The following is a 26042-nucleotide window of genomic DNA, read 5'->3' as shown; positions in this document are numbered from 1 at the left end:
AAAAGATCTTATAAAATATAAATAAATTTAACTTAATATCCCTATATCTGGAAATAAAGAAAATGATTACATCCATTAGAATTTAATGTCATACCAGCTTTCAATAGAAATTGTGTTTCTAAAATCAGGTTATGAGTTTACTTCAGTTCTAATTAAAAATCTAACATACCATTTTAGGAAATGAAATGAGATAATTTTATGGGGCTTTTGGAGAGAGGGGATGGGACAGGGGTTCTCACTGTGCAGCCCTGGCTGGCCGAGAACTTGCTATGTAGACCAAGCTGGCCTGGAACTCACAGAGATCTGCCTGGCTGTGCTTCCAGAGTGCTAGGGTTAAAGGTGTATCCTCCCAAGCTTGGCCAAATAAGATGATTTTAAACTTCACATGGAAAGCATATGTCTAAGAATATCCAAGAAAAAGCATTGCATATTTAACCCTGTATTTGTTAATAGCTCCCCCCATGCATACATATTTATGTGGAGAAGGGTGGGAATGAAAACAAAGTTTATGGAGAATTATGGGAGGAATTCCTCATTAATTTTCTGTGTGTGTGTATGTGTGTGTGTGTGTGTGCACACGCGCATGCACACACACGCACATTTGTACATGTGTGCCCATGCCATGGCACACATGTATGGAGATCAGAGGACCACTTTGGGTTACCAGTCTTTACTTTCCACCTTGTTTGAGAGAGGCCCACTTCTATGTTGCTGGCTGCCTGCTGGAGGCAGGCTAACAAGACTAGACTGTGAGAGTCTTGGATTCTCCTGTTTCTCCCTCTCCTCAGAGCAGTAGCATTGTAGAAAGATACTACTGTGTGTGGCTTTTACATGGGCTCTGGGGATTGGAACTTGGGGCCACACACTTGTGTGACAAGCACTTTACCACAGGTCCATGTCTACAGTTTTTCATTATTTATGTTTGTTTCTATATGTTTGACTATTTGACTTTTTACAAGGAATATGGTGTCTTTAATTGATCTAAAACGTAAAATTTAATGGAAACTAGTAGCTTTTCGCTCTAAAGTTATAATTCCATTTTAAACTTTAGAAATAGGCATCGGTTGAATTATATTTTAAATCTCTCAGATTTTTAATATATACTAAAATAATAAAATGTAGTCTATCTCAGCCTTTTCAACCTTTAGTACTTTCTACAAAGGCAAGATTAAGTTTTTACATCAAAAACTCTGAAAAAAAAATTTCTCGTTTTCTCCTCTCCTCTTTTTTACAAGGTATGCAGCCACTTATGTATTCAGTTCAGGAAGCATTAAATGCCAGACCATGGTGGATTCGTATGGGCACTGACATTTGTTATTACAAGTAAGTATTCTTACTTTCAAAAGCTTATAAAGGGAAGATTAGTTTCATTGTCCAAATTAAAACTAGAATTAGTATGTCCTTTGAATTGTGATGCTGTGCTTACTAATTCTTAAGAGTCCTATGTATTTGAAATCCACATGTAAGAAGTATGCATAGTGGAAACAAAGCATTTTGTAGAAAGACAGATTTAGATCCAAATCTTACCTCAAACGAGTTTGCTATATGTCGCCAGCCTTTTAATTTAAATTTCCTAGACAGGATTTTTCTGTGTAGCCCATGTTGGCTTCAAACTTGTTCCTCCTGCTTCTGCCTCTTGAGTGCTGAGATTTCAGGATTTACCTTTGCTTTTGAAAAAAAAAAGCTTTAAAACTTCATTCAGTAAAACTAGAAATAGAAATTATTAAATTATTAAATTATTATTATTAAATTATTAAATAGAAATTATTCTTATGATACCAAATACATTCTTCAGCTCTACTTCTTTTTAAAAAATATTTTTATCTTTGAGAATTTCATGCAGTGTATTTTGATTATATTCACTCTCTACCCCCCAGGTACTCCTCCAGCTTTGTGTCTTTTTTTTTTTTTTAATTTAATAACCCATCGACTCCAGTCTGTGCCATTCATATACTCCTGGGTTGTGGGCCCTTCCACTGGAGAATGGTTGACCTACCAGGAGCTGTGCATACCCTTAAACAAAACTGACTCTCCTTCCTCCAGAAATCACTAACTGTTCGTAGCTCCTCAGTTAGTGGTAGGGGCTCACGAACTCCTTCCCACTCCATGCTAGAACTTTGACTGGCTTGATCTTGTGCAGGCACCCACAGCTGCTGTGAGTTCCTGAGTGGAGCAGTCTCTCATGTCCAGAAACACCTTTTCTCTTTGGTCCTCCATGACCTCTGGCTCTTAGAATCTTTCTGCCCCCTTTTCCTCAATGGTCCCTATGCCGTGTGTGTGTGGGGGGGTGCAGATGTCCTATTTGCTGCTACAGCCCCACTTCTAAATGATCTAGGATTCCTATAGCATGTGCTTCCCATTTTGCTCTTAATTCTGCATGTAAAATGTGTCCAGGCAACATTTTAAAATACTGCTTATTTTATTTCCTATATCCACACCTTTTAAAAGAAACACGAACTCTTTTATCATCTTCATAGAATTAACAGAAATCAAATTATTACCAATTTAATTTTCCTTAATTCTTATTTTTAACTTACTTGTCTTTATTCCTGAGATGGACTGCTGTGACTATGACACTTGAGAATTCTTTGCTCTTGCTTATGTGTTTTCCTTTATTTGGAAAACTAGAATGTGTGATTTAGTGTTTCACAACTGAAAAGGTTGTTTTTTAAATAAGTCACGCTTTTTCCTCATTAGAAGCATTTATAATTACAGTTTCACTGTCTTTTGGGAAATACTTTACTAATACATACTTTCAGATTAAACTCTTAAAATTTAAATTGTTTAAATACCTGACTTATTGTTCCATATGACCTTTCAAATTAGGAGGAAAAGACAGTAACTTTCATGGTATAGATTCTTCTGCCCTTCCTGTCTTTTTACTGATATACTTCCTTCATAGTCTTAAAAAATATCATTTACTATGAGATATATTATAGCTGCTTATGGAAATAGAAAGTGGTTAAAGGAACCCATTCAATTGAAGTCCATTGAATAGTCTATATTAAAGACATCAGTTTCCCTGTGGTCTTCCAAATTAGAATACCAATCCTAAACAATACGGAAAGTGTTGAGCTTTTTTGACAGCCCATGATCATTTCCCATGGCTAACACACAATTGCATATGTTTATAATTTCAGTCTTAGTATTTATTTCCTTTAGAATGCTAGGCTTAAAGTTGCTGTTTGGCTACCAAAGCTCCTGAAATGTGACTCCTTAGCATCACCAGTTTCTTTTTTTATTAATCTCAATCTTAAATTTTTGTTTTATTTTTTACAAAGTGGATTTTGACTTTTAATATTGTACTTAAATAGCATTAATAGCTCTTCTCTCTCTCTCTCTTTTTTAAGCCTTTTCAGCAGATAATGACTTGTAGAATTTTAGCTGTTTTGGGAAAACTTAGGTCTTAAATGCTGTTACCTTCTGGGAAAGAAGCAGTCCTTGGGCTTTATCTCAGTAAGGGTTCCCTCTTCTTTTATTAGCAAAATAAGTAACATTAATATGCTCATTTTTTAAGTGGTAAGTTAACAAAGTCCTCTTTGATTGTTTTCTCTTTCTTATAATGTTGGAATGGGACTATGACTGATCTGGCAGTGTTTGGCAAGGTTTTGGAATTGCTTAGGCTACTGAATATTGAAATATCCATGTCTTTCTACTTTGCGTAATAGAAATTATCAGCCTGTTGAGTGCTTTGTGAATTGCAAAACGAGTGACCATAGTTTCAGATTGTTCTGTTTTTTTTGTGAGGAGTGATGACAAGATTTTTTGTTGTTGAATCTTTGCTTTTTTCTCTTGTCTACCTCGGGATCAAATTGAAATTCAGTTCAATGTCACACCCATCTACTGACTATTTTTTTAGTTTTATGCAGTGTTCTAGTTGCTTTCCAGAAGCCAGAAGTTCAGATAGTGAGCATTGAAGACTTTCTACATTACAGTTTCTAACCTTTCTTGTCAGGCACGCTCTCTGTTACATGTGTTTCCTATAAAATGGAACAAAATTGCCTTCTACCAGTACATGAGTATGTTTTCCTGGTTTATGACCTGGAACTCATGTGTCAGTATTTTATGATGGCAGGCACGCTCTTCAGTTAGGTGTTCAACTTAGAGAACAGTTGACAAGGACTAATTCTTGAGGCCTTTTTCTGCATTCCTTAGTCCTTAGCACCTTGTCTTTGGGTGTCTCCTCAAAGTAGAGTGACTAAGTTCATGAAAACTAGCTTGAATATTTGTATGTATGAATAAATGACACCATATGCTCTGTTTTGTTTTGTTTTAAAAGAGTTTTGGGAATTTTAGAAACAGTTGATAGAGGGTTTTTAAGTGCAATGTCAGCAATATTTAAAGTCTTCAAAACTGAAAATTATTAAAAATTTTGATTAGAGAACTCCTGGAACATCGTAATGGGGGTAAATATATACTCTGATATACTGGATGCACATTGCCCAGTTCCAGCAGTTACTGTTGCAGCACTTCGGAACTCCTTACTCCTATGCCTCATTTTTTTTTCTTTTTTTTTTTTGGACATAGGTCTCCCTATAGCCCCCAGCTGGTTTGGACTCTACCTCCTAAGTGCTGGGATTAAAGTCATGTGCCACTATGCCTGACTCCATGCTGATTTTTAAAATATTCTTTAAAAAAATGTTTGTTTTGTTTTTGCCACTGTTAAAATATTTTTATTATTTTTTAAATTTTTGCAAAAACTTTATTGAGAATTTCATATATGTATATAAGGTATTTTGATCAAATCCATGCCCACTCCCTCCCCTCCAACCTTCGCCCCTCTGAAGAAGTAACCCTAAAATCTTTTAAGGATTAGATACAAGCTCCCAAATACTTTTGACATTTTTGGCCTTTGGAACAGAGTATGTTGCTAACAGGCCCAAGGACATTTTGACTTTTAGCCAAGAAACTGGCTACATTTCTTTGGGGTCTCTTTACCCTAACTGCCTAGCCAGTTCCTGCCTCCTATTCTTACCACACCGTCCTCTGACGGGGTTACCCAAATTGCCAATAGAGAATAGGGACGCCAACCTAAAAATTTTTTTAAATTTATTTTTGTTGTGTAAGTGTTTTGCCTGTACTCTTGGAGGCCAGAAGAGGGCATCTGATCTCTTAGAACTGGAGTTAAGGATGGTTATTAACCTACTATATGGGTGCTGGGAACTGAACCCAGGTCCTCTGCAAGAGCAACCAATGCTCTTAACCTCTGAGCCATCTCAGATTGTCAGATGGAGTCAGTTTTCTGCTTCCACCATTTGGGTCTGGGAATTGAACTGAGGTGGTCAGGTTGGTGGCAGGTACCTTTACCCACTAAGCAATCTCCCTGACCCCCATGCTGAATTTTTGAAACAATTTTCAGATACCATATTTTATCTCTAGACGATAAAGACCCTTTAAGACCATCTAAACACAGTGCCATTATCTTACCTCAGAAAAATTAAGAAAAATAAGACATTCAGAAATTAAAATTTTAAGAAAAACCACATATTTTTTAAAAGTATAAAAGAGACTAGAAAGTGATTTATTTCTAAAGCTATTAGACAAAAAAGAGTAGTCATCAGAAAAACAAGCCACAGCTATCAAATTTTTATGTTAAAAATGGCTTATGTCACTAGTGTGATGTGTGATTTTAATCCCAGCACTTGGGAGGCAGAGGCAGGCATCTCTGTGAGATCAAGTCCAGCCTGCTCTACATAGCAAGTCCCAGGCCAGCTACTACAGGGAATCTCTGTCTCAAAAAACCAAAGCAAATAAACAGTCAGGCTTATGTCACCTGAGATCTGCCAATCTCCCTTGCTAGTCATACATCACATTTAGTTTAAGGATTTATTTTTGTTTATGGGCTTTCCTTTTCTCTTTTTATTTCTTACTGATTTGTTAAAGGAACCAGATTGATTGTCATACAGGAGTTTCACATTTGTATTTTTCTAATTGCATCTTTGGTATTAACAAATTGTATATCACAGATTTTCTGTAAACTGGTAGTTAGATATAAAAACTTAAGTATGGGAGTGGTGGCACATGCAGTTAGTTAGAGCACTTGGGAGGTAGGCACAGGTGGATCTCCGTGAGTTTACCGCCAGCCTAGTCTACAATTGCAAGTTCCAGGCCAGCCAGGGTTGCATAGTGAGACACTGTCTCAAAAATTGTATATAATAAAAATTTAAAAATCTAAGCTTAATGATATTCAGGGTTTTTTTTAGAAGAATACCTCATATGTGATGTAGCAGATTCTTATATCACATTAGGGATAATCATTATCTCTAGTTGTTTTTGGTTTTATAATTTTAACATTGATTATAGTGAAACGTCAAGTATTGTGGCCTGACCCAGCTACCATGAAAGCATTCATCAGACTGTTACCACTCTCTAGATCTAGTAATGTGTATTGGTACTAAAGAATGAGGTTTGAAGATAAAAACTGAGTCATAGAATATTAGCCTTATTTAATAAATCTTAGAGATGAAAAGTAATTTTGTTTGCTGACAATACTTGCTTTGTTAGTGCTATTTTGTATGAAGCAGTTGAGTTAAACTTGCTAAACATTCTTTTTCCTCTCTCTGAAGTTCTACTTATTAAAATTAGCGAAGGAAAATCAGAACAAGTGTGGGGAGGAATAAGCATGTTTTATGTTTTTCAATTGCAGAAATCACTTCTCAAGAAGTTCAGTTGCTACAGGTGGGCAAAAAGGAAAATCGTACTATACAATTACATTTACCGTGAACTTTCCACATAAAGATGATGTTTGCTACTTTGCCTATCACTACCCATATACATATTCTGCTTTGCAGGTGAGAACGCCAAATTATAAACTAGTATGAGTATTATTTTGTATGTATATGTATCAGATAGAGAACAATTGCTTATAATTAAATTTTAATAAAATAGGAAAAATCCAGTACTGAACTACTGTAGTATTTTTGGAAACACTGAAGGTAGAGAAATATGAATATGGTTGTTACTGAAAGAAATATGAAAGAGGCTGTGGAGATGGATCCATGGATAAAGTATTTGCTGCACAGGCTTGAGGATCTGAATTTGGATCCTGAGAACCCATATTAGACAGGTTCAGCTTCTCTGAGTTCCTGTAACTTAAACGTTGGGGGTGGAGACTGGCAGATCCTAGAGGCTTGCTGGTCAACCAGTCTAGCCCAAACAGCAAGGCTCAGGTTCATTGTGAGACCCTGTCTCGAATGAATGAATGAATGAATGAATGAATGAATGAATGAATGAATGAGTGAATGCTTTAATGACACTGCTCTTATACAGAGAATCCTTGTCCCAACAATGAATGAATGAATGAATGAATGAATGAATGAATGAGTGAATGAATAAATGAACAAAGATAAGCAGTTGAGGATTGACATCTCCCTGGCAATCTTGGGCCTTCACATGGACCCACAGGGATAAGCACATCTTAATACACATGCTTGTATGCCCACACCTGAATACATATGCCTTTACTAAGACACCTCCACAAGTGAAAATAAAAAGAAATGAGAGAAATTTTATGTGGCATTTTACTTATTGATAGTTCTCTTAGCTAAGATTTCTGTGATGTACAGATTTTAACTAGATGAAATTTCATTTTTTAACCAAAAAGCATTAAATCTTGTAGAAAAATATGACAGTAGGAAAATATGGCTTTATTTTGAATTTTTCTGTAGGAACTGTTTGATTTTGGAATCCTTAGAATGTGGAATATGAGAGTTATCATGTGAGAGCCTTCGAGTTTGGAATATTTGCATTGTACAACAAAACTGAACAAACTAAATCAGTAACTAAATGACCAACTGTGGTAGATTTGTTCTGACAACAGAATAACCTAATGGCCAAGGATATTGAAGGGATGATCATCTTACCAAGAAAGACATGAGAGCAGTGTGACCAGGGACCATTCTCTAGTGCGTTTGGAGAAAACCTCATCTGCAGAGCAGAAAAGATAGCAGGCTGATGACTCTGAATGAGCCTCACTGTGTTGTCCTAGAGAGGCAATGTTCAGGAATCTTTTGGGGCTGAGAAACCACACCTTCATACCTACATTGTGATTTAGTACTTATTTGAGGTTCTTCATCCTAGGAAAATAATAAATACAAATATTTGAAATAGACCTTGAAGTCATTTTTACTTGTCTAGTTATATATTATTCTTTATTAATCTTTTACTTTGGGTTGTTTTGTTCCAGTCCCCCTGTGCTGTTGCTCCTCACCTGCACTTCTGCCAACTTCTAAAGCAGCACTGGGATTTAGATTTTTCTCCCCCACACTTCCTCCTTTTCAGAGCTATGGACAGAGCTCTTTCATGACCAGTCCCTTCATAAAAACCAATGAAAACGAGTGATTTCTCCGGCCATTTGAATGAAATCTAAAATTCTCACCATGATTCATTTATTTTTCACCTTTTGGGGGCTGCATCTTTATGGCTTGGACTATTATTTAGTGTTTATTTTAAATGAACCTTAAAATAATTCACTGTGTAACATTTTGTTCTCTCCTAACTTGGTATCTGTGGAATTACAGTCTTTTTGGTACTATTTCTAAGTCACAGTAAAACATAATACCAATTAAACTTTTGAAAAAGATGCTACCTGTGTCACATAAGTTGCCCGAGTTGCCTGTGGTCATATCCCATGCTTTCTGAAAGTCTTCCAGACCCTTCATTTTGCGTCAGACTCTCCATTTGTAATCTTTGTACTTTCTAGACTAGCTAAAGTCAATCTTTTTAAGTGAATTTCTGTCTTACCCTTTGGCCTTTTTTTCCCTTCCTTTTTTTTTCTGTCTCTCTTCCTTCATTCAACCTTTGAGTTTAAGTTTAAATGTTACCTTCTTTAGAAGACTTTTCACACTCAGAATTGCCAGACTCCCTTCTAGAGCTCTCTACATTATCCCGAGATAGGAACCACACATTTTCCCTCCCACCCCTAGTCCCCCCCACAGTTCTTGGCAAACATGATTGTGTGAGTATACAGAAGTGACGACTTGCAGTGGTTTTGAGTACATAGGTGCAGTGAATTGTAGTGATCCTGAATGCATAGAAGCGATGACTTGTGACCATGAGTGCACAGATGCGCAGTGAGTTGTAGTGATTGTGAGCGCACGGAAGTGATGACTGGTGACCGTGAGCTCACAGATGCAGTGGGTTGTAGTGATTGTGAGTACATAGAAGTGATGAACTAAAAACCAAGTCCACTTGTATTTTTGGTATAATCACATATTTAAATCATTGAAACTTGTGTGTACAATAGCATAATTAGCATCTTCTATATTGCAGCATTCACAGTGATGAATATATGTGTATATGTGCAAATTATATGACAAATATTATAAAATCACATGTAATGAGTTTTATTTTTATATATTACATTTATTAATAGTAATCAAAGTGATGTAGTTGTGGTGTCTTAAAATTCTTCTTTCTACTTTTAATGCCTTTCAGATAGTTTATCATGAGCCTGGTTTAGTTTTGAAATCAGGAGAACTTGTTCAGAATTTGTGCTGTGTAATTTTAGATTGTTGTTACATGTCTATAGTCTTTAATTCCAGAATTCTAAAGTCTTTGAAAACCAAACCTCAAATTCACAACAAGACCTTACCTGAACTAATAGGAATATTGAGTGCACTTAGGGTAACTCCATGTTTGCTACAGAAATAAGAATGTGATTATTGCAGGCTGCTGCCCCAGAGCCTGCTTGGTGGTGGTGCATAATTAATGGCATACACACTTAGGAAGTTCCTTTTGCAAGTTCCTCAAATATTGGTGTGTGAACTACATTTGACCTTGAGGCTTTTGGATAAGAGTTTGAGAATCAAATTGTCTTCTAATTATGTGAATACCTGTGTGCAATATTTCTATGTAGCATTAGGGAGTTTTTAATTCTTATATACTTTGCTTTTAATTTTTTGTCAAGATGCATCTTCAAAAGTTGGAATCAGCACACAATCCTCAGCAAATCTATTTTCGAAAAGATGTGTTATGTGAAACCTTGTCTGGAAACAGCTGTCCCTTGGTGACTATAACAGCAATGCCCGAGTCTAATTATTATGAACATATCTGTCAGTTCAGTAAGTCTGTCTTCTTCATTTAGAACATCAGTCATTCTTACTTAGTTTTGTTTGCTTCGTACATTTTATTGTGGAAATAATACTCAGCTCAGAAGTCTTAGATTGCAGTCTTGGCCCCATTCCTCCTAGCCATGAACCCACTTCAGTGTCTCAGTTTCCTCCTTTGGAAAGTGAAGTAGTCCTCCGAGACATGTTCTCAGGTTCCTTTTGATACTGGTGTTCTTTAGTTAGTCTTAGAAAGCAGACTCAAGCTAAAGCACAACAGTTGTTTTTAAGAGTTCAAATGCTTTGATAGCTAGTACTAAATAGCTCGTTTCTCTCTGCCACTTACAGTTTTTAAATTGCCTCAGTTTTACAGCTGCAGTAGTAAAAAAAAAAAAAAAGAAAGAAAGAAAACAGTTTAGATTTTGATAAATATTTCCAGGAAAAGAAAGAGATTGCTCTGCATGAATGTATGAATAATGAACTGCAGATTGTTTTATAGGCTTTTATGTCTAAATGTATAGTGAAATTTTTTTTTTGGTAAATCTATGCAGATAACACTTTTTCTCTAGATTTCTGCTAGATTATTATGTAGCAAAACGGATAAATAATATTTTCCATCTCCCCATGAGTTTATAAAAATTATTTTAATTTTTTCAAGTTACATTAATCATTAGAAAAAAAGTTTCTCAGATACTATGTATGGTCATATTGCAAGCTTCTTCACAACATTGCTTATATTGGTTTGCTATTTGTTTCTTCATAGGGCCTAGTGCGGTGTTTATATACAGTATATACATAGTGAGTTTCATAATTCACATTGAGTAGAGTTCTAAAGCCCCAAAGTGAAAATGTCATTCAAACTTTCAGTAGCTGTTAATTTTAATTTGAGATTTTTATGTGTGCTTTAGGAAATCGCCCTTACATTTTCTTATCTGCTCGGGTGCATCCTGGAGAAACTAATGCAAGTTGGGTAATGAAAGGAACATTGGAGTATCTCATGAGTAATAACCCTACTGCTCAGAGCTTACGAGAATCTTACATTTTTAAAATTGTCCCTATGCTAAACCCAGATGGTGTCATCAATGGAAAGTAAGTTAAGAAATAGTTGTAGGAATGTCATAGATTATTGTGGTAATTGTATATAAATTTTTTGAACTAACAGTGTCAAATTTAACTCAGAAAACACATTTGGTGGGGTTATTTTCCCCTGGAAGAAAATAAATTTTGATGGGGAATTCATTAAAGATAAACTTTGAAAAGAACATGTATGTTGTATTCATGAGGATATGAGTTCACAAAATTTTTCTTGAATTGTTTTAGAAAAATCATGTCAGGATATGAGAAAGATGTTTACGAATAGTTCTTGTTCTCAGTGTTAATGATGGGATCTTTGTGTTTTGCTTGATGGTAGTACTTAGCACCTGTGCGCAAATAAAAATATATTTACATTTTTACAAGAATGTATGATTTTCATATATTTACCTTTTCAGAAGGAGGGCTCAAATAGTATTTATACAAAATTACTAATTCAGTCAACATACAGAAAGTCACTGTAACAAATGTTTTTTATTTAGTCAGTAGAGAATGTGTCCATTAATAAATTCTTTAAAATCCAGAAGAAAACCCCAGAATTAAGAATTTTTTAATTAAAATTGTTATAAATTTGAAATCATCATTGATACCACATGTGATTAAAGACTTACCCATAGCAAATGATAATACATGCTTACTTGATGCATAGAATGTATGTTCAGCTGAGTCCCCTATCTACACTACTTACTGGAGTAAGTCAGAAAGTCAAATCAGAAATGTTTATAATGGTTTGTTGGTACTTGTATTTCTCTATCTTTATTTATGTGTAGTCATCGCTGTTCTTTAAGTGGAGAGGATTTGAACAGACAGTGGCAAAGTCCAAACCCAGATTTGCATCCTACAATTTACCATGCAAAGGGGCTACTACAATACCTGGCTGCAGTGAAGCGTTTACCTCTAGTAAGTGGCGATATTTGTTTTAATCTGCATATTCAAATGTATTTATTAATTAGTGTCAGTGTATTTATGATGGTAATGCTGGCTTTGTACAATGAGTTTAGTTCTATTCCTGCCTTTCTATTGTATGGAACAGTTTAAGGAGGATTACTGTTAGTTCTTCTTTAAAAGTTTTGTAGAATTTGGTCATGAATCCATCTAGTCCTGGGTTTTTCTTTGTTGGGAGTTTTTAAATTAGTGCTCCAGTCTTGTTTATTTTTATGAGTCTGTTTAAGTTATTTACATCTTCATTTAATTTTTGTAGGTTATATGTACATAGGAATTTTTCCACTTCTAGATGTACTAGTTTTTGGAAAGTAAGTTTTAAAAGTACTCCTGACAAGCCGGGCGTGGTGGCGCACGCCTTTAATCTCAGCACTCGGGAGGCAGAGGCAGGCGGATCTCTGTGAGTTCAAGGGCAGCCTGGTCTACATAGTGAGTTCCAGGACAGCTGGGGCTACAGGAAGACCCTGTCTCAAAAAGACTGAAAAAAAAGTACCCCTGATGAGTCTTTGTATTTCACTGGAATCTGTAGTAATGTCCCACTTTTCATTTCTAATTTCAGCCTCTCTTTTAGTTCTGTCAACTGGTCTGCATCTCTTTATTGTGGATTGAACTGTTTAGATTTAAGGCTATTACTGACAGATATTTATTCATTGAACTAATTTTGTTTTCTTTTTTCTGGTTGGTATGATTATTGTTTTTTCTTCACTTTCTCCCTGCTGGTGTCTGGAGGTTGCTGGATTACTGTGTTGGAAGCAAGTTCCTTCCTACCTCTTGTTTGTTCATCTATTCCTGTCATGAAATTTATTCTTTCTTGTGATCTCAGAATGGAGACTGTCTTTCTTCTTCCTCTCTAAATAGTGTGGAAGTTTTTGGAGCTTTGGTCTTGAAAATCCATTGAGTTTTCAGAGCTTCATGGTTGTTGGGGCAACATCCGTGATAATGCTGAAAACAGTGCAGAAGTTGGAGGCCTGGTTTCTGAAGTTTTGGAGGGAAGCAAAGACTTTGTTTGATATATTTTGGAATCTGTGGAAGTGAAATTTTTTTTTTTTTTGGAAGTGAAATCTTTTATGCTTTAGTAGGACAGTGGATGCTGGCTAAGTCTGACTGAAAAATCGGCTGTTATTAATAGGAAACCAGCATCAGTGAGGTGAAGTCTTCTGGGGATTATTTCCTCAGGACAAGCACACAGAAGCTGTGGGTTGGGGTGGGTTGTGTATAAAGTTGAATCTCAGGTTGGTAGCTGAACTTAGTAATATGTAAGAATCTTCCACATGGTACTTATTTTGAAGGTATGAAGGGGTTATGGACAACAGCTGAGGCTTGGCACCATCTGGCATGGTTGGAGTCCCTGCTTAAAGGCCATGAGATCATTTGTGAAAGTGCATCCTCAGTTGCAGTGGAAGCCCCAGGATTGAAGGGGTCATGAAACAAAATTAAGGCCTGGCACTAGAGTTTGAATCCATGAAGAGTCCAGGGTACGCCATTGGTGAATATGCAGCTTCAGTTGCAGTGGAGGTGCTACAGTATGGGAAATGCAAGGGCTGTGGGATAACCACCAAGGATTGTGACAGGTGTGGAATGAGCTGCCCTCAGCCTACTAGAAGAGCTGTGTGTGTTGGGAATGGAAGAGCTAGAGAAGAGGGACTCCCAAGCCCTTTGAAGCCCAGATGATCGCAAGTGAGTCCAGAAGCCAGACATTGGGCCACACTGACGGACTTTGTGTGTCGCTTAGTATAACCAGTTCCTCCCTTAGTGGTGGATTGAGACTTGGGTTTTAAGATGAAATTTTAAGATGAAATAAACCCTTTCCTCCTCAAGTTGGTTTTGGCCAGTGTTTATCACAGAAACAGAAATATAATACATACAGTATTCTTTTATATGTCTTCTGCGTTGTCTTATATTGGTCATGAACTGCCTTAGTTTGTGCTTACTTTGAAACTTCATTTTTTATTTGTCATTTTTTAAAAGACAGCTTTCTCAGTAGAACATCTTGGTTGGCAGTTACTTTCAGGTTTGAAATGCATCATTTTATGTTTTTTTGACTTTAGGGATTGCTCATGTTTTGGGAAATTTCTGCTGCGATTTCATTGACTAGAGTTTTTTATTCCTTTATTGTTTTTCTCAGCTCCTTCTATCCCCTGGATTTTTGTTCAGTCACTAGGCCATGTCCAAGAGTTTTTAGAAGTTAACGTCCCATTCATTCATTCATTCATTCATTCATGTCACTAGGCCATGTCCCAGAGTTTTTAGAAGCTATCTATCTATCTATCTATCTATCTATCTACCTATCTATCATCATCTATCTATCTACTATCTATCTATCTATCTATCTATCTATCTATCATCTATCTAATCATCTATTTATTTATTTTATTTATTTATTTTGTCTTTACCTGATGTTTGAGCATAGTATTTCAGCAACCATATCCTCTATTCCTGATATTGTTTCTTCTTCATGGTCAGGTCTGTTGGTGATGCTTTGCCCTGTGCTTTCATTTGAGTCATTGAATTTTTCATTTCTAACATTTGTAATTTTTCCCCTAAATCTTTCTCTCTCTCTCCTTTTTTTTTCTGAATTTCTTTTCCACATTGCTGACTTTTTCACATTGCTGACTTTCCTCTGGGTTGCTGACTTTCCTCTCTAGGTCCTGGATTGAATGTATTGGCTTGTTTGTATCCTCTTTTATGTCTGTTCACTTTCACCAAAGTCTTAAAATCTTCCCCTGGCCTTCTGCTTATTTCAGAATCTTTGGGTTTAAGAGTAGAGGAGCTGTGATCTCTTCAAGGAGTCATGTTGCCTTGTAGCCGTGTTTTCTTGTGTTTGTGTTTGGATGTGTCTTTGGCTTTTTTTTTCACATTATTATTATTTTTTATTTTTGGTCTTTTTTTTGAGACAGGGTCTCCCTGGAGCCCCACCTGGCCTAGAACTCAGTATGTAGACCAGCTGGCCTCAAACTCACAGACATCCCCCTGTCTCTGCCTACTAAGTGCTGGGATCAAAGGTGTGCACCACCATGCCCAGCCTGTCTTTGGCTTTTTGAGGGGATCTTACTGAGCAGCTTACTCTTGAAGTCTCAACCCCAGTATCACTTAGCAAAGAGGAAACAAACTGTTGTATCAGGATATAATACAGGATATAGAACTATATAGGTTATAATGTATTTCAAATCAATTAAAGCCCACTAATGCCACCAGTGATTATAAGGCTGAAAATGGTGGTACTCCTGTAGTATGTTCTATGAAGTTAAAAATTCAGATAAGTGAGAAACAGTAAATGAATGGGATAATGGAAGGGGATAGATAAGGTGGAAAAATTGGGGAGAAGCAAGGTCAGAGGTGAGACAACAGAAAGGAATGAAGAGGAGTTTCATGGAGGGAAAGAAAAACATAGCAAGGGATTGGGGGAAGGTTCTCAGTAATGAGAAAACTAAACAATTAGGTGAGTGTAAAAGGGAACAAAAGAGTACATGAGTATTAAAAAAAAAGTTAAAGCCAGAATGATACTACTAAATATAGAAATGGTAAGGAGGAGGCACAGGAGGCAAGAAAGAACCTAAGGAAAAGAAAAATATTGCCCAATTAGAAAAAAATTAGATGACTGTATGAAGGGGAATAACTAATAAAAATTCAGTGATGTATAAAGCCTGTTCAGCACATTGATAGAGGAGTAGGATTTACCAGAGGAATTTTCAAGAGAATCTTAAAAGAATAAAAAAGACAAGGTGTTAGAGCAGCATCCCTCTGGGTCCTTGACAACTGCAGATGGCATGGAAGGAGGAGAATCGTTGAACTTGTGGCCTCTTGTCTTTCCTGTTGTTTATGCTATTGCTGAGTCTGTACTAGTCTGGTGTCCTCCAGAGTTGTCTTCACTCTGGTAGTTTTCCATCTTTGTGAACCTAGGACCTCTGCTAGCAACATTTTGCTTTGCATTCTGTGGGCTGGGAAGGCTCTCACCCACCTGACTCCCCACATCACTTTCTTGAATGGCCAAAGCTTAGGAATGTCCCTAAAGTGCAATGGGAGTATAGGAAGCAGCCACAGCACTGAGATCAGTACCTGTGAAGTGACCTGACTTAGTATTAATCACACTACTGGGGGAATCATCCATACGTATGGAGTATACCTCTGCAACTTGGACTCTACAGCAATGAAGAACAGGTAGGTGTCTATACCTGCTAGGCTTGAGCTGAGCTATCACACTGCAGGATATTCTCAATTGATGAGCTCTGTTTTTGGCCATCAGGGCAGAGCCATCTCTCCTTTTGCACCTCCTGGCCTGTTCCCAGCTTCCTGCTACCTGTCTTCTTCAGCTAGTCAGTATCCTGCCCTGCTGCTCTCCACTCCTTTTCTGTGATTGTTCCTTGGTTTAAGGCCCCTAGGATAGTTCCATTTTGAAAAATAAATTCTGTCTCCAGATGGCTGTTGGCTGCTGCCCTCTGAGTCATATATTGTGACAAAATGGGATTTCTAGCCACCACTGACCCATTCTGTTCCCTGGAGGCATCACTATTTCATCAAAACCTGTAGCTTCATTTGAGGCTTATGAGGGCTGAGGACTCCAAGGCTTTGATATGGAGTCCATTTTTTTTACCTGCCAGGCAGCTGTGCCCCCAGGGAACTGTGGCCCCCGGAAACTGCCCCCAGGGAACTGTGCCCCATACTGTGTGTTCAGTTACTTTTGTGCTGCTTTTTCTGCTCTTTCCTAGCATCCTTTCATTTCCTTTGTATATTTCTGAAGGTCTTTAGTTCTCTTTGGAATATAGTCAGGTTTTTTTTGTTTTTGTTTCTTTTTGAGGCAGGGTCTCCCTGTAGCCCCAGCTGGCCTAGAAATCACTGTGTAGATCAGGCAGGCCTTGAACTCACAGAGATCCGCCTGCCTCTGCCTCCCAAGTGTTGGGACTACAGGCGTGAGCCTCCGTGCCCGGCCCAGTTTTTTTTAAGTTTGGATTTTCTCTTTCACAGGCTCATGCTTCAGCAGCCTCTAGTCCACCATTGTACCCAAAATTCCATGACTTAGTATTCTGTTTGTGTGTTATTTTCTCACTATAAAAACCAAGTGTTAATTTCAAAATCTTTACTGTTTTCTTGTATAATGATTGTGGTATTAAATTAATACAGTATGCTTATGTTTTTGTTTATTGTTCATAATTCTTATAAGTTGTTTTTTTTGTTGATGAATATGGATAGCTACTAGTTATATGTTTTAGATGTTTAACCTCATTGTATGCCCAGCACAAAGATAACAATATATATCCTCCAGATTTTATGCCATAGCATATTTCTGACAGTTAGCTGTGAGACTGTCTTGGGCTTCATACGCGCACTCTGTTCTCACTGGCTTTTAATTAGAATGTTCCTGGCTTTTTTTGGTGTCTGAATTATTTACTCTTCCATTAGGAAAGAATGAAAGACTTTATGGAGGAGTACTGTTGACATGTGGATCTTTAATTTTTCAGTTTTTAAAAATGATACTCCTAAAATTTTATTTTAGAAGCTTTGTGATTTTTTTTCTCATGAAAGAAAACATTTCATATTGTTTTAAATTAGGTACATGCTTTAACACCTCTTTGAGGCTGTAGGGACTATAACTGTAGAACTGATCCAATTGAATTTAGTATATTTTAAATGGGGAGTAGGAGATAAGAAAGAAATATGGAGCTTGTGGCTTGATGTATGACCTTCAGAGGATTCCTCAATTTGAGCATTAATTATAGATTCTTTCCAAAGCTAGATTTTATTACTTAGTAAATAGGGCTGTTCATTGGCTTGATTTAACCACCCTTACTTGGCAGTCTATGAATCTGAAGGTTTTAATGTGGGGTGGAGGTGCCAGAGTTTAGAACTTTTAATTTGTCATAAAGTCACTGAAGCAAAAATCATGATAAAACAGTCTTTTTATAACCTTCAGTGCAAAAAAAAAAACCCTAAAAAATAAATTCCAAATGGCAGCTACATTGTGTAGGGAAAGATGATTTTTATACATGGGATGAAACAATGTAAATTTAAAAGTTAGAAATAAGGGCTAGCTATATCTCTGATCTCTTTAAAGGTTTACATGACTATCCAGTCAAAACCAGCAGGCTATCTCTCTTGAAATGTTCTCTATATAGATTCCAGAGTTTCAGTTATTGCTTACTTAAATGTATCATCTTTTCCAGGTTTATTGTGATTATCATGGCCATTCTCGAAAGAAGAATGTATTCATGTATGGTTGCAGTATCAAAGAGACAGTGTGGCATACCCGAGATAATGCAGCTTCATGTGATGTTGTGGAAGACATGGGATACAGGGTAATGATTATAGACAGTTCATGAATATCCTAATTCAAGTACATATAAGCTGTAAAATGGTTTAGTACACATGATTTTTCTCAGATTCATGTTCATATCTTGCTATTTTTGTTTCTGTGTTTTCATTTCAAGGTTTTGCTTTCACATTTTTGAGGGGAGAGTGTTGCTGCCATTTGGAATTTGTTTTATTTGATATGGGGATGCAATCATATTTTGCCCAAGGATACTGGTTGTATCATCGCCATTTAGTAGATGTGCCTCCTACCTCTGACTTGTTGTTGCTACATGCGTGTTTCTATGTGCATGTGTGTTGGGGGTTCTTGCTTATTGTAGTCATTCTTGTCTCTGCCTCTCTGCATGCCGTGCCATTCTAATTATGGTCAAGTCTGTTTGGACTTCTTTTCTTACTCCTTTACAACTTTTTGACTGTTTTTTAATTTGTTGTCTCTTCTTTGTGAATTCTAGGATCAGTTTGTAGGTGATCTTTGTTGAGATTTTAGTAGATTTAAGTCTAAATTGAGTGAGTTATAGTATAGCAGTGATATCAGTGAACACTGCCTATCTGTTCAGTTGAGTCTTTTATTTTCTAAATAAAACTTTTCCAGATAGCTGTGGTACTTTATCAGATATATTTCCAAATACTTCTGAATCTTGTTGCAGTTGGGATATAAGAAGTTTCCCCACATACTGCCTGCCCCCTAGTCGACCCTTGATTATGTAATCGGAAAGTCATTAACTCTTTTTTTTCCTTTTTTCTTAAACTTAAAAAAATTATTTAATGTGTGTGAGTGTTATGCCTACATGAAATTTCTTTAAATTTTATGATCCTTCCACAAACGATTATGTATCAAAATGGTATTTTCCTTCTTACCTATTAATAAATGTGAAAGTAAATTGGAATATTTTTAGACACTAAAAGTATCAAACATTTGCCTTATAAATAAGCTTTCTTTAGAAGTTACCAGAAGATACTCTTGCCTGGATTGAGTATTCTGAAAAAGAAGAAGGCATAAGGAAATTAAATCCAGGAGAGAAACAGAGCCTAGAATAAAGGTGAAGGAGACCTCCAGAATGTGTAAGATGCCTACTGTGTCACCATCCAACAGTGAACTGCCATGACTGTTACATGACTCAGAGCCTTATCAAGTTAGGCTACATTAAGTAAACTAGATTAGTGGAGCTCAGGGAGGTAGAGGTAAAATAGGGAATCCTCATTTAGATCTAGATAAACAATGTACGAAAATCAATAGTAAGAGGTCCAAAAGACTGAAGAGGCTGGACAAATGGCAGTACAGAGAGCCTTTCTGTGTGCTGTTCTCTGAACACCACTTACAGCCTTCTTGCACTTTAAAAATATTTCACTATTCAGGAAAGTCTTTCTTAGTCACTTAAAGTGAAATCAGATTTCACATTCACACTATTATGTCTTCTATATAACTTAAGCATTGCAATTCTACTTTTCAGTGTTTTTTTTTTTCTTTTGATGAAAATGTTTCTCTTTATTCTCGGTACTAAGCACCTGTGCCTAACAAGTGTGTCTCAGTTCTGACTTTTGTGAACATAACTGCTATATAGCATGATACCTTGCTCATCGTAACCACTTGATAAGTATTTGTTAGGTGAGTGGTTGAGTGAATGGAAGACATGTGGGAAGATAAGTATGTGGTGTGTTATTTTACCCTTTTGTTATATTTTATTTATTATTTTTATTTTATGTGTATGAGTGTATCGCCTGCATGTATGTGAGTACACCTGTGTCGTGCAGTGCTGCGGAGGTCCAAAGAGGGCTTCGGATTCCCCTGAAACTAGAGTTAAGGACGGATCGTAGCTGCTATGTGGGTCCTGGGAATAGAACCCAGGTCCTTTGAAAGAAGAGTCAGTGCTCTTAACCGCTGAGCCATCTCTCCAGCCCCCAATATTATTTTACTCTTAAGAGTGAAATGAATCTTTGGTCTTAGCTTTTTCAGAATTTTATTAATTCTCTTGTCTGAAGTTTCCTTATTTGGTTGAATATCTGGATTTTACTCTGAAGTAAAACAATATGATGTAGATTATGCAAAATAAAGATTGCACTTTTCCCGTAACAGGCCTTTGGCAATGCTAGCTGATGTTTCATGCTACCTTCCCTCCTGTGACCACGTATTGCTGGTGGTCACATTAAATAGTGCACTTCATTTCTTGTTCATAAGACTTCTCAGACTTTTCATGTGCTGGAAAGCATATTGCATCTCTAAGGTTGTTGAGTGATTGGGGGAGGGTCTGTGTGTCTATCAGAGGGGAAGGGAGGGAAAGACAAGCATGTTTTCCACAATTTGAAGATCACATGTGTTAGCTCCAGTTGTCACTACACAGGCTACCACAAGTAAAGGGCTTGAAACAAACTTACGGACTTACAGTTCTGCAGATTGCAAGTCTGATGCAGGTCTCACCAGGTTAAAATCAAGATTTCAGCAGGCCTGAATTCTTTTTTGAAGATCTAGAGGAGAATTATTTTCCTGTGTCCCCATTGCCCTCTTCCAGAGACTGCCTGTGTTTATTTTCTCTTTCATCAGTAATTAAATCAAGGACTTCTGCTTCCATTGTAACATCACCCATTCTCCCTTTGCCTTTGTGAGGGTCCTTATGATGATGCTGAGTCCATTTGGATCCATGACAACCCCATCTCAGAAACTTTGAGTCACAGCTAGACTGTTCTTTAAACTGTTCTTTTTGTTAAGTAAGGAAACATTCCCAGATTCTAGAGATTAAGATATTAGTGTCTGAGATCAGGGCCACTGTGTGTAGAACCATGAAATGGAATCTTGTTTTGTGGAGTGTTGATGGATTAATGCTTGTAGTAGCTGTGCTTATGATGACCAGTTGTCCTCTTGATTTTTTAGATAAGCATTTATGTTTTCAGGAAAAATGCAAACAAATTATAACATGTAAATTGAAAGGCATTTGACAAAATAACTGATAAGTACTCTTCACAATACTCTTTACAATGTGCATAAGGTGTTGGCCAAAAGTGGTGACTCTAGATCAGAAAGCTACAGAAAGAATGAGGAACTGAAAGGGATCCCAGGAAACTAAAGAAAACTATTGACTGCAGCGTGAGATTCTATATGAGATCGAGATTCTGACACAAGAAGGCAGTGGAAATTGATTCAAATTGGATGATAAGGTTTACAGTTTACTTAATATTGTTGATATGTTAATGTTTGGAGGTCTAAGAGATAAATGAAAATTCTTTCTGTAACTTTGAAATTTTTCTAACATTTTTCGAAATTTAAAATTAGTTCAAAATTGTGTTTCTAAGACAACTTTTATTATTATATGCTATGTTCTTCACTTCATTGGAGGACTTTATTGGAGGATGATTTAGCTTTAATAAAATACAGCTTTTGAAGTACTTTATAATATTGCTAATTGTTGTAATATAGAAGACTACTTATCTTGAATCCGGTGACTAAGCCCAATCTCTATTCATTGGTTGCTAAATGTCCCCAGTACTTAGCAGGCACTGGGTAAATGTTTGCTGAATGAGTAGATGAAATAGTTATACATATAGACAAATATCTAACACTTATATTAGCTTATTTGGTCTGTGATTATAACTTTATACAAGGGATTTTATAGAGAGTTTTGTTTTTGTCTTGAGTACTCAGCAATGTACTTAGAGATTATCATTGCTACTGTGCAAATGAATGAGCTGAGACTTCTGGGTAGCATGCGTGAGGCTTTGGCCAAAAAGTGGTGTGCAGAAACAAGCTATTGCTGCTTCATGTTTCAGCACCTCACGTGCCTTAGTGCTGCACGCACAGGTGCGCCAGGCTGATTTCTAGAAATGTTTTAGTAAACGGCCCATTGCCCTTTGCAAAATTCAAACACATACTTTTCTTTTTGGTATCCCTTGTCTTCTTCCCAAATAAATGAAATGATTAGAATGGTATGAGACATGGAAAACTGGGGTTGGTTCAGAGGGCAAAGCACCAGCTACCAAGTCTGTCAGATTGAGTTTGATCCCTACAACTCACATGGTGGAAAGACTGACTCCTGCATGTTTTCCCCTGACTGCCACATATGTAACATGCACAAGCCCACACATAAGCATATAGACATGCTCACAAAATAAGTAAATAAAGGGGCTGGAGAGATGGCTCAGCGGTTAAGAGCACTGACTGCTCTTGCAGAGGACCCGGGTTCGATTCCCAGCACCCACATGGCAGCTATGAACCATCCTTAACTCCAGTTCCAGGGGAATCCGAAGCCCTCTTCTGACCTCCATGGCATTGCATGACACAGGTGCACTTACATACATGCAGGCAATACATGCATACACATAAAATAAAAATAGTAAATAAAATATTTTTAAATTTTATTTTAAAACAAGTTTGTTTATTCAGCAACAGTGGTATATTTAGAATTATAGCCCCCCCCAAAAAAGAAAAAATGAATTATACCCAACAGTGAAAAGAAGCAACTTTCTTAGCATTTTCAAATTTCTGACGTGTTGCTCCTTGAGATTCAGGGACATAAATCAGTATTCTCAGGAAGTCTCAGAAATTTCATGTCTGTGGTTATTTTAAACATACTGGTAAGAATCTTTACACTATTATTTGAATAGCTGAAATTTCTGTTTAAAGAATAACATACTAAATATAGTAGTGCTTACAAAGAACTACAGCCTATAGGAATGTTCAAACAATGAGAAACATAATTTAAAATTCAGATTTCCTAGTCAGTTAACAGCCCATATGATAAGAAATCATTAATTTGGAAATAATTCTTTTTTAAAGAAGAACATTAATTGGAGGAAAGACAGCATGTTCAGGAAATGGTGCTGGCAAAACTGGATCTCCATTTGTAGAAGAATGAAACTAAACCCCTATCTTTCACCCTGCACAAAAGTCAATTCCAAATGTCTCAAAGACCTCAATGTAAAGCCTGAAACTCTGAAACTCTTAGAAGAAAACATTGGGAAACACCTGCCAGATATAGGTTTAGGAAAGGACTTTCAAAACCGGACACCAATAGCCCAGGAAACATGGGCAAGAATTAACATGTGGGACCTCATTAAACTAAAAAGCTTCTGTACATCAAAGGAGACAACCAAGGAAGCAAACAGAAAACCCACAGAATGGGAGAAAATCTTCACCAGCGACACATCCGACAGAGGTTTAATAACCAGAATTTATAACGAACTGAAAAAACAGAGAGCCAAGACAAAAAGCAACCCAATTAAAAGATGGCCTAAGGAGCTGAACAGAGAGTTCTCAAAAGAAGTAGTAAAGATAGCTATGAAATATCTTAAAAGATGTTCAACATCACTAGTAATTAGGGAAATGCAAATTAAGACCACTTTAAGATTTCCCCTTACCCCAGTAAGACTGGCTAAGATCAAGAAAACAAATGATACCCAGTGTTGGAGCACATGTGGGGAAAGGGGAACACTCATCCACTGCTGGTGGGGCTGGAAACTTATTCAACCCCTATGGAAAGCAGTGTGGAGAACTCTTAAAAAACTACAAATGAACCTACCATTTGACCCAGTTATACCACTCCTTGGCATATACCCAAAGAACTCATCCTATTGAAGAGACACTTGTACATCTATGTTGGTTGCTGCTCTTTTCACAATAGCTAAGAGATGGAAGCAACCTAAGTGTCCCTCAATTGATGAGTGGATAATGAAAATGTGGTTGGTTCATTTATATGATGGAATTTTACTCAGCAGTAAGAAAAGATGAAATCATGAAGTTTGCAGGTAAATGGATGGAACTAGAAACTGTTATACTAAGTGAAGTAACACACACTCAGAAAAAAAAAATTCAACATATGTTCTCCCTCATATGTGGATCCTAGAACCAGACTCATAAAGTATGCAATCAGACATAGCTACAGGAACCAGGATAATGGAAAGGAACCAGGGAGGTAAAGGAAAAGAAAGGACTTGAAAGAGAAGAACAGTAGGAAACAGGTCTTAATAAGAGAGATATGGATAAAAATTGGGTTAGCTTAAGCGGGGGGAGGGAGGGGTATACAAGGAACCTAGGGGATAAAGAGAAAGAAGGAGCTCAAAAGAGGTAGGATCATAGGAGAAAGGTATTAGTAAGGGAGAAAGGGGGGAAATGGGGGCACTTTATTTATCTACATGGCACACAGTAATTAAAAGTACCAGACTGGTGGAACTAACCTTCTTGTTTGTTTAACAGACATACTTTGAAGTCTATAATAATTCAACCAGAGGGACATAAAGGACACTTTTCGCTCCTAACCCTCCTTGGTTGACTAGTTCCAGGGGACTGTGGTCATCTCTCAAAATGTCCTGTGATGGTGGTGGGTCACCTGTCCTCTTGATCAAGGAGGCCGAAGAGACCCCATCAGATGGACTTGAACCAGTGTCCTGTCTGTAGGGAGGAGGGGCAGCACAGAGGAATCATGTCCTCCATGCTTCCAAGATAACGCAACCATGGTCAAGCAGGACCTTTGACTTATCTTCATATAAGTGGAACTGGTAAAAGAAAGGAGCAAGGGGCTCCTCCCAATCCCATGGGACTGCTGAGGAACAGATCCTTAAACGACCTTAAGAGTAGAAATAAATTGATTTATCTGGACCAACTCTGTGGCCTTAAACACCCAAGAGGAAAGTATAACCAAAGATTAAAGGGGCCAATATAATTTCATAAGAGACCATATATGTAGCTAAAGGCTACATAGCAAACAACAATGCCAGACAGTAGATACCTCCTTTTGAGTTGTTGGCCAGGGTGGCCAAAGGGATTACCAGATAGTCACCCAGCATAGAACTGGGAAAATGAACAGCAGACCACAATCTTAACCAAAGGAATATTGACAACTAGTTACTGCTAGATGAGGAACAGCTGACCCTCCTAAAACAAAGACCTCTAGATAGGCTGACTAGATTTACCAGAAGGACAGGTAGTGGGGAATGGCTGGGGGTGCCGACAACAAAGTAGACAGTAGCAGGGATATCAGAGTATAAGGGCTCTAGTGTGGGGAGGGAGGGTGCTACCTGGGAAGTGGGTCTATAAAAAAAATTCTTCAAAGCATAAAAATTTGTTCCTTAATAATTAGTAGATGCAATAAACGTTACCACTGAAATCTACCTGATGAATTTATATCCATGCTCAGATGCTAAGGAGCTCAGAAAGTAACCGGCTATGACTAGTAATAATCAGATACTAGACATCAGAAACGCATGTGCATCTTAGTGTCAGTTGTATTCAAAATGAATTTTTCTGTATGAAACCATGTATTTTAATAATGAAATGGAGATCTTTTTCAAAGTTTAAAACCTCATTTAATTTTATGTCTTATAGGGTTCATATGGAGTGCCCTATTGTATAACTGTGTTAATTCAATTGTAAACCTAGTAATTTACAGCCAGTTTTGAAAGAGAAGCATCTTAGCTCTAGAAATTGTTACTGAATATGTCAGTGCTGTTATAATGAAATGCCTCTTCTAATCATATGGTTATGAAATAAATAATAACTATCTAAACAAAAAACACTGATTAAAGGAAACACACAAAAAATGGAAAGACATCCCATGTTTGTGAATAGAATAATCAGTATTGTTAAAATTTCCACAGTGCCCAGAGCTGCCTACAAATATGGTTGTAACCCTTATCAAATTACAGGTGGCATTCCTTACAGAACTAAGATGCTTC

At 37.0% G+C, this 26042-nt stretch overlaps 1 protein-coding gene across 4 annotated transcripts in view; it reads left to right on the top strand.

Annotated features, from left to right (window-relative positions):
* Agtpbp1 (ATP/GTP binding protein 1) overlaps positions 1-26042 on the top strand; it is a 260016-nt gene that overhangs the window by 169584 nt on the left and 64390 nt on the right. For all 4 annotated transcript variants that reach the window (XM_017799596.1, XM_017799595.1, XM_029566327.1 and 1 more), the window contains 6 exons: positions 1236-1323; positions 6647-6791; positions 9908-10061; positions 10955-11135; positions 11909-12038; positions 18239-18370. In XM_017799596.1, coding sequence (XP_017655085.1) covers positions 1236-1323; positions 6647-6791; positions 9908-10061; positions 10955-11135; positions 11909-12038; positions 18239-18370 — 830 coding nt within the window. The remainder of the gene's footprint in view (positions 1-1235; positions 1324-6646; positions 6792-9907; positions 10062-10954; positions 11136-11908; positions 12039-18238; positions 18371-26042) is intronic.

This window comes from Nannospalax galili, unplaced genomic scaffold (genome assembly GCF_000622305.1).
Source record: "Nannospalax galili isolate Female #2095 unplaced genomic scaffold, S.galili_v1.0 scaffold1819, whole genome shotgun sequence".
Classification (NCBI taxonomy): Eukaryota; Metazoa; Chordata; class Mammalia; order Rodentia; family Spalacidae; genus Nannospalax; species Nannospalax galili.
Note: the sequence above shows the minus strand (reverse complement) of the source record. Positions and strands in the feature narration are given on the sequence as shown.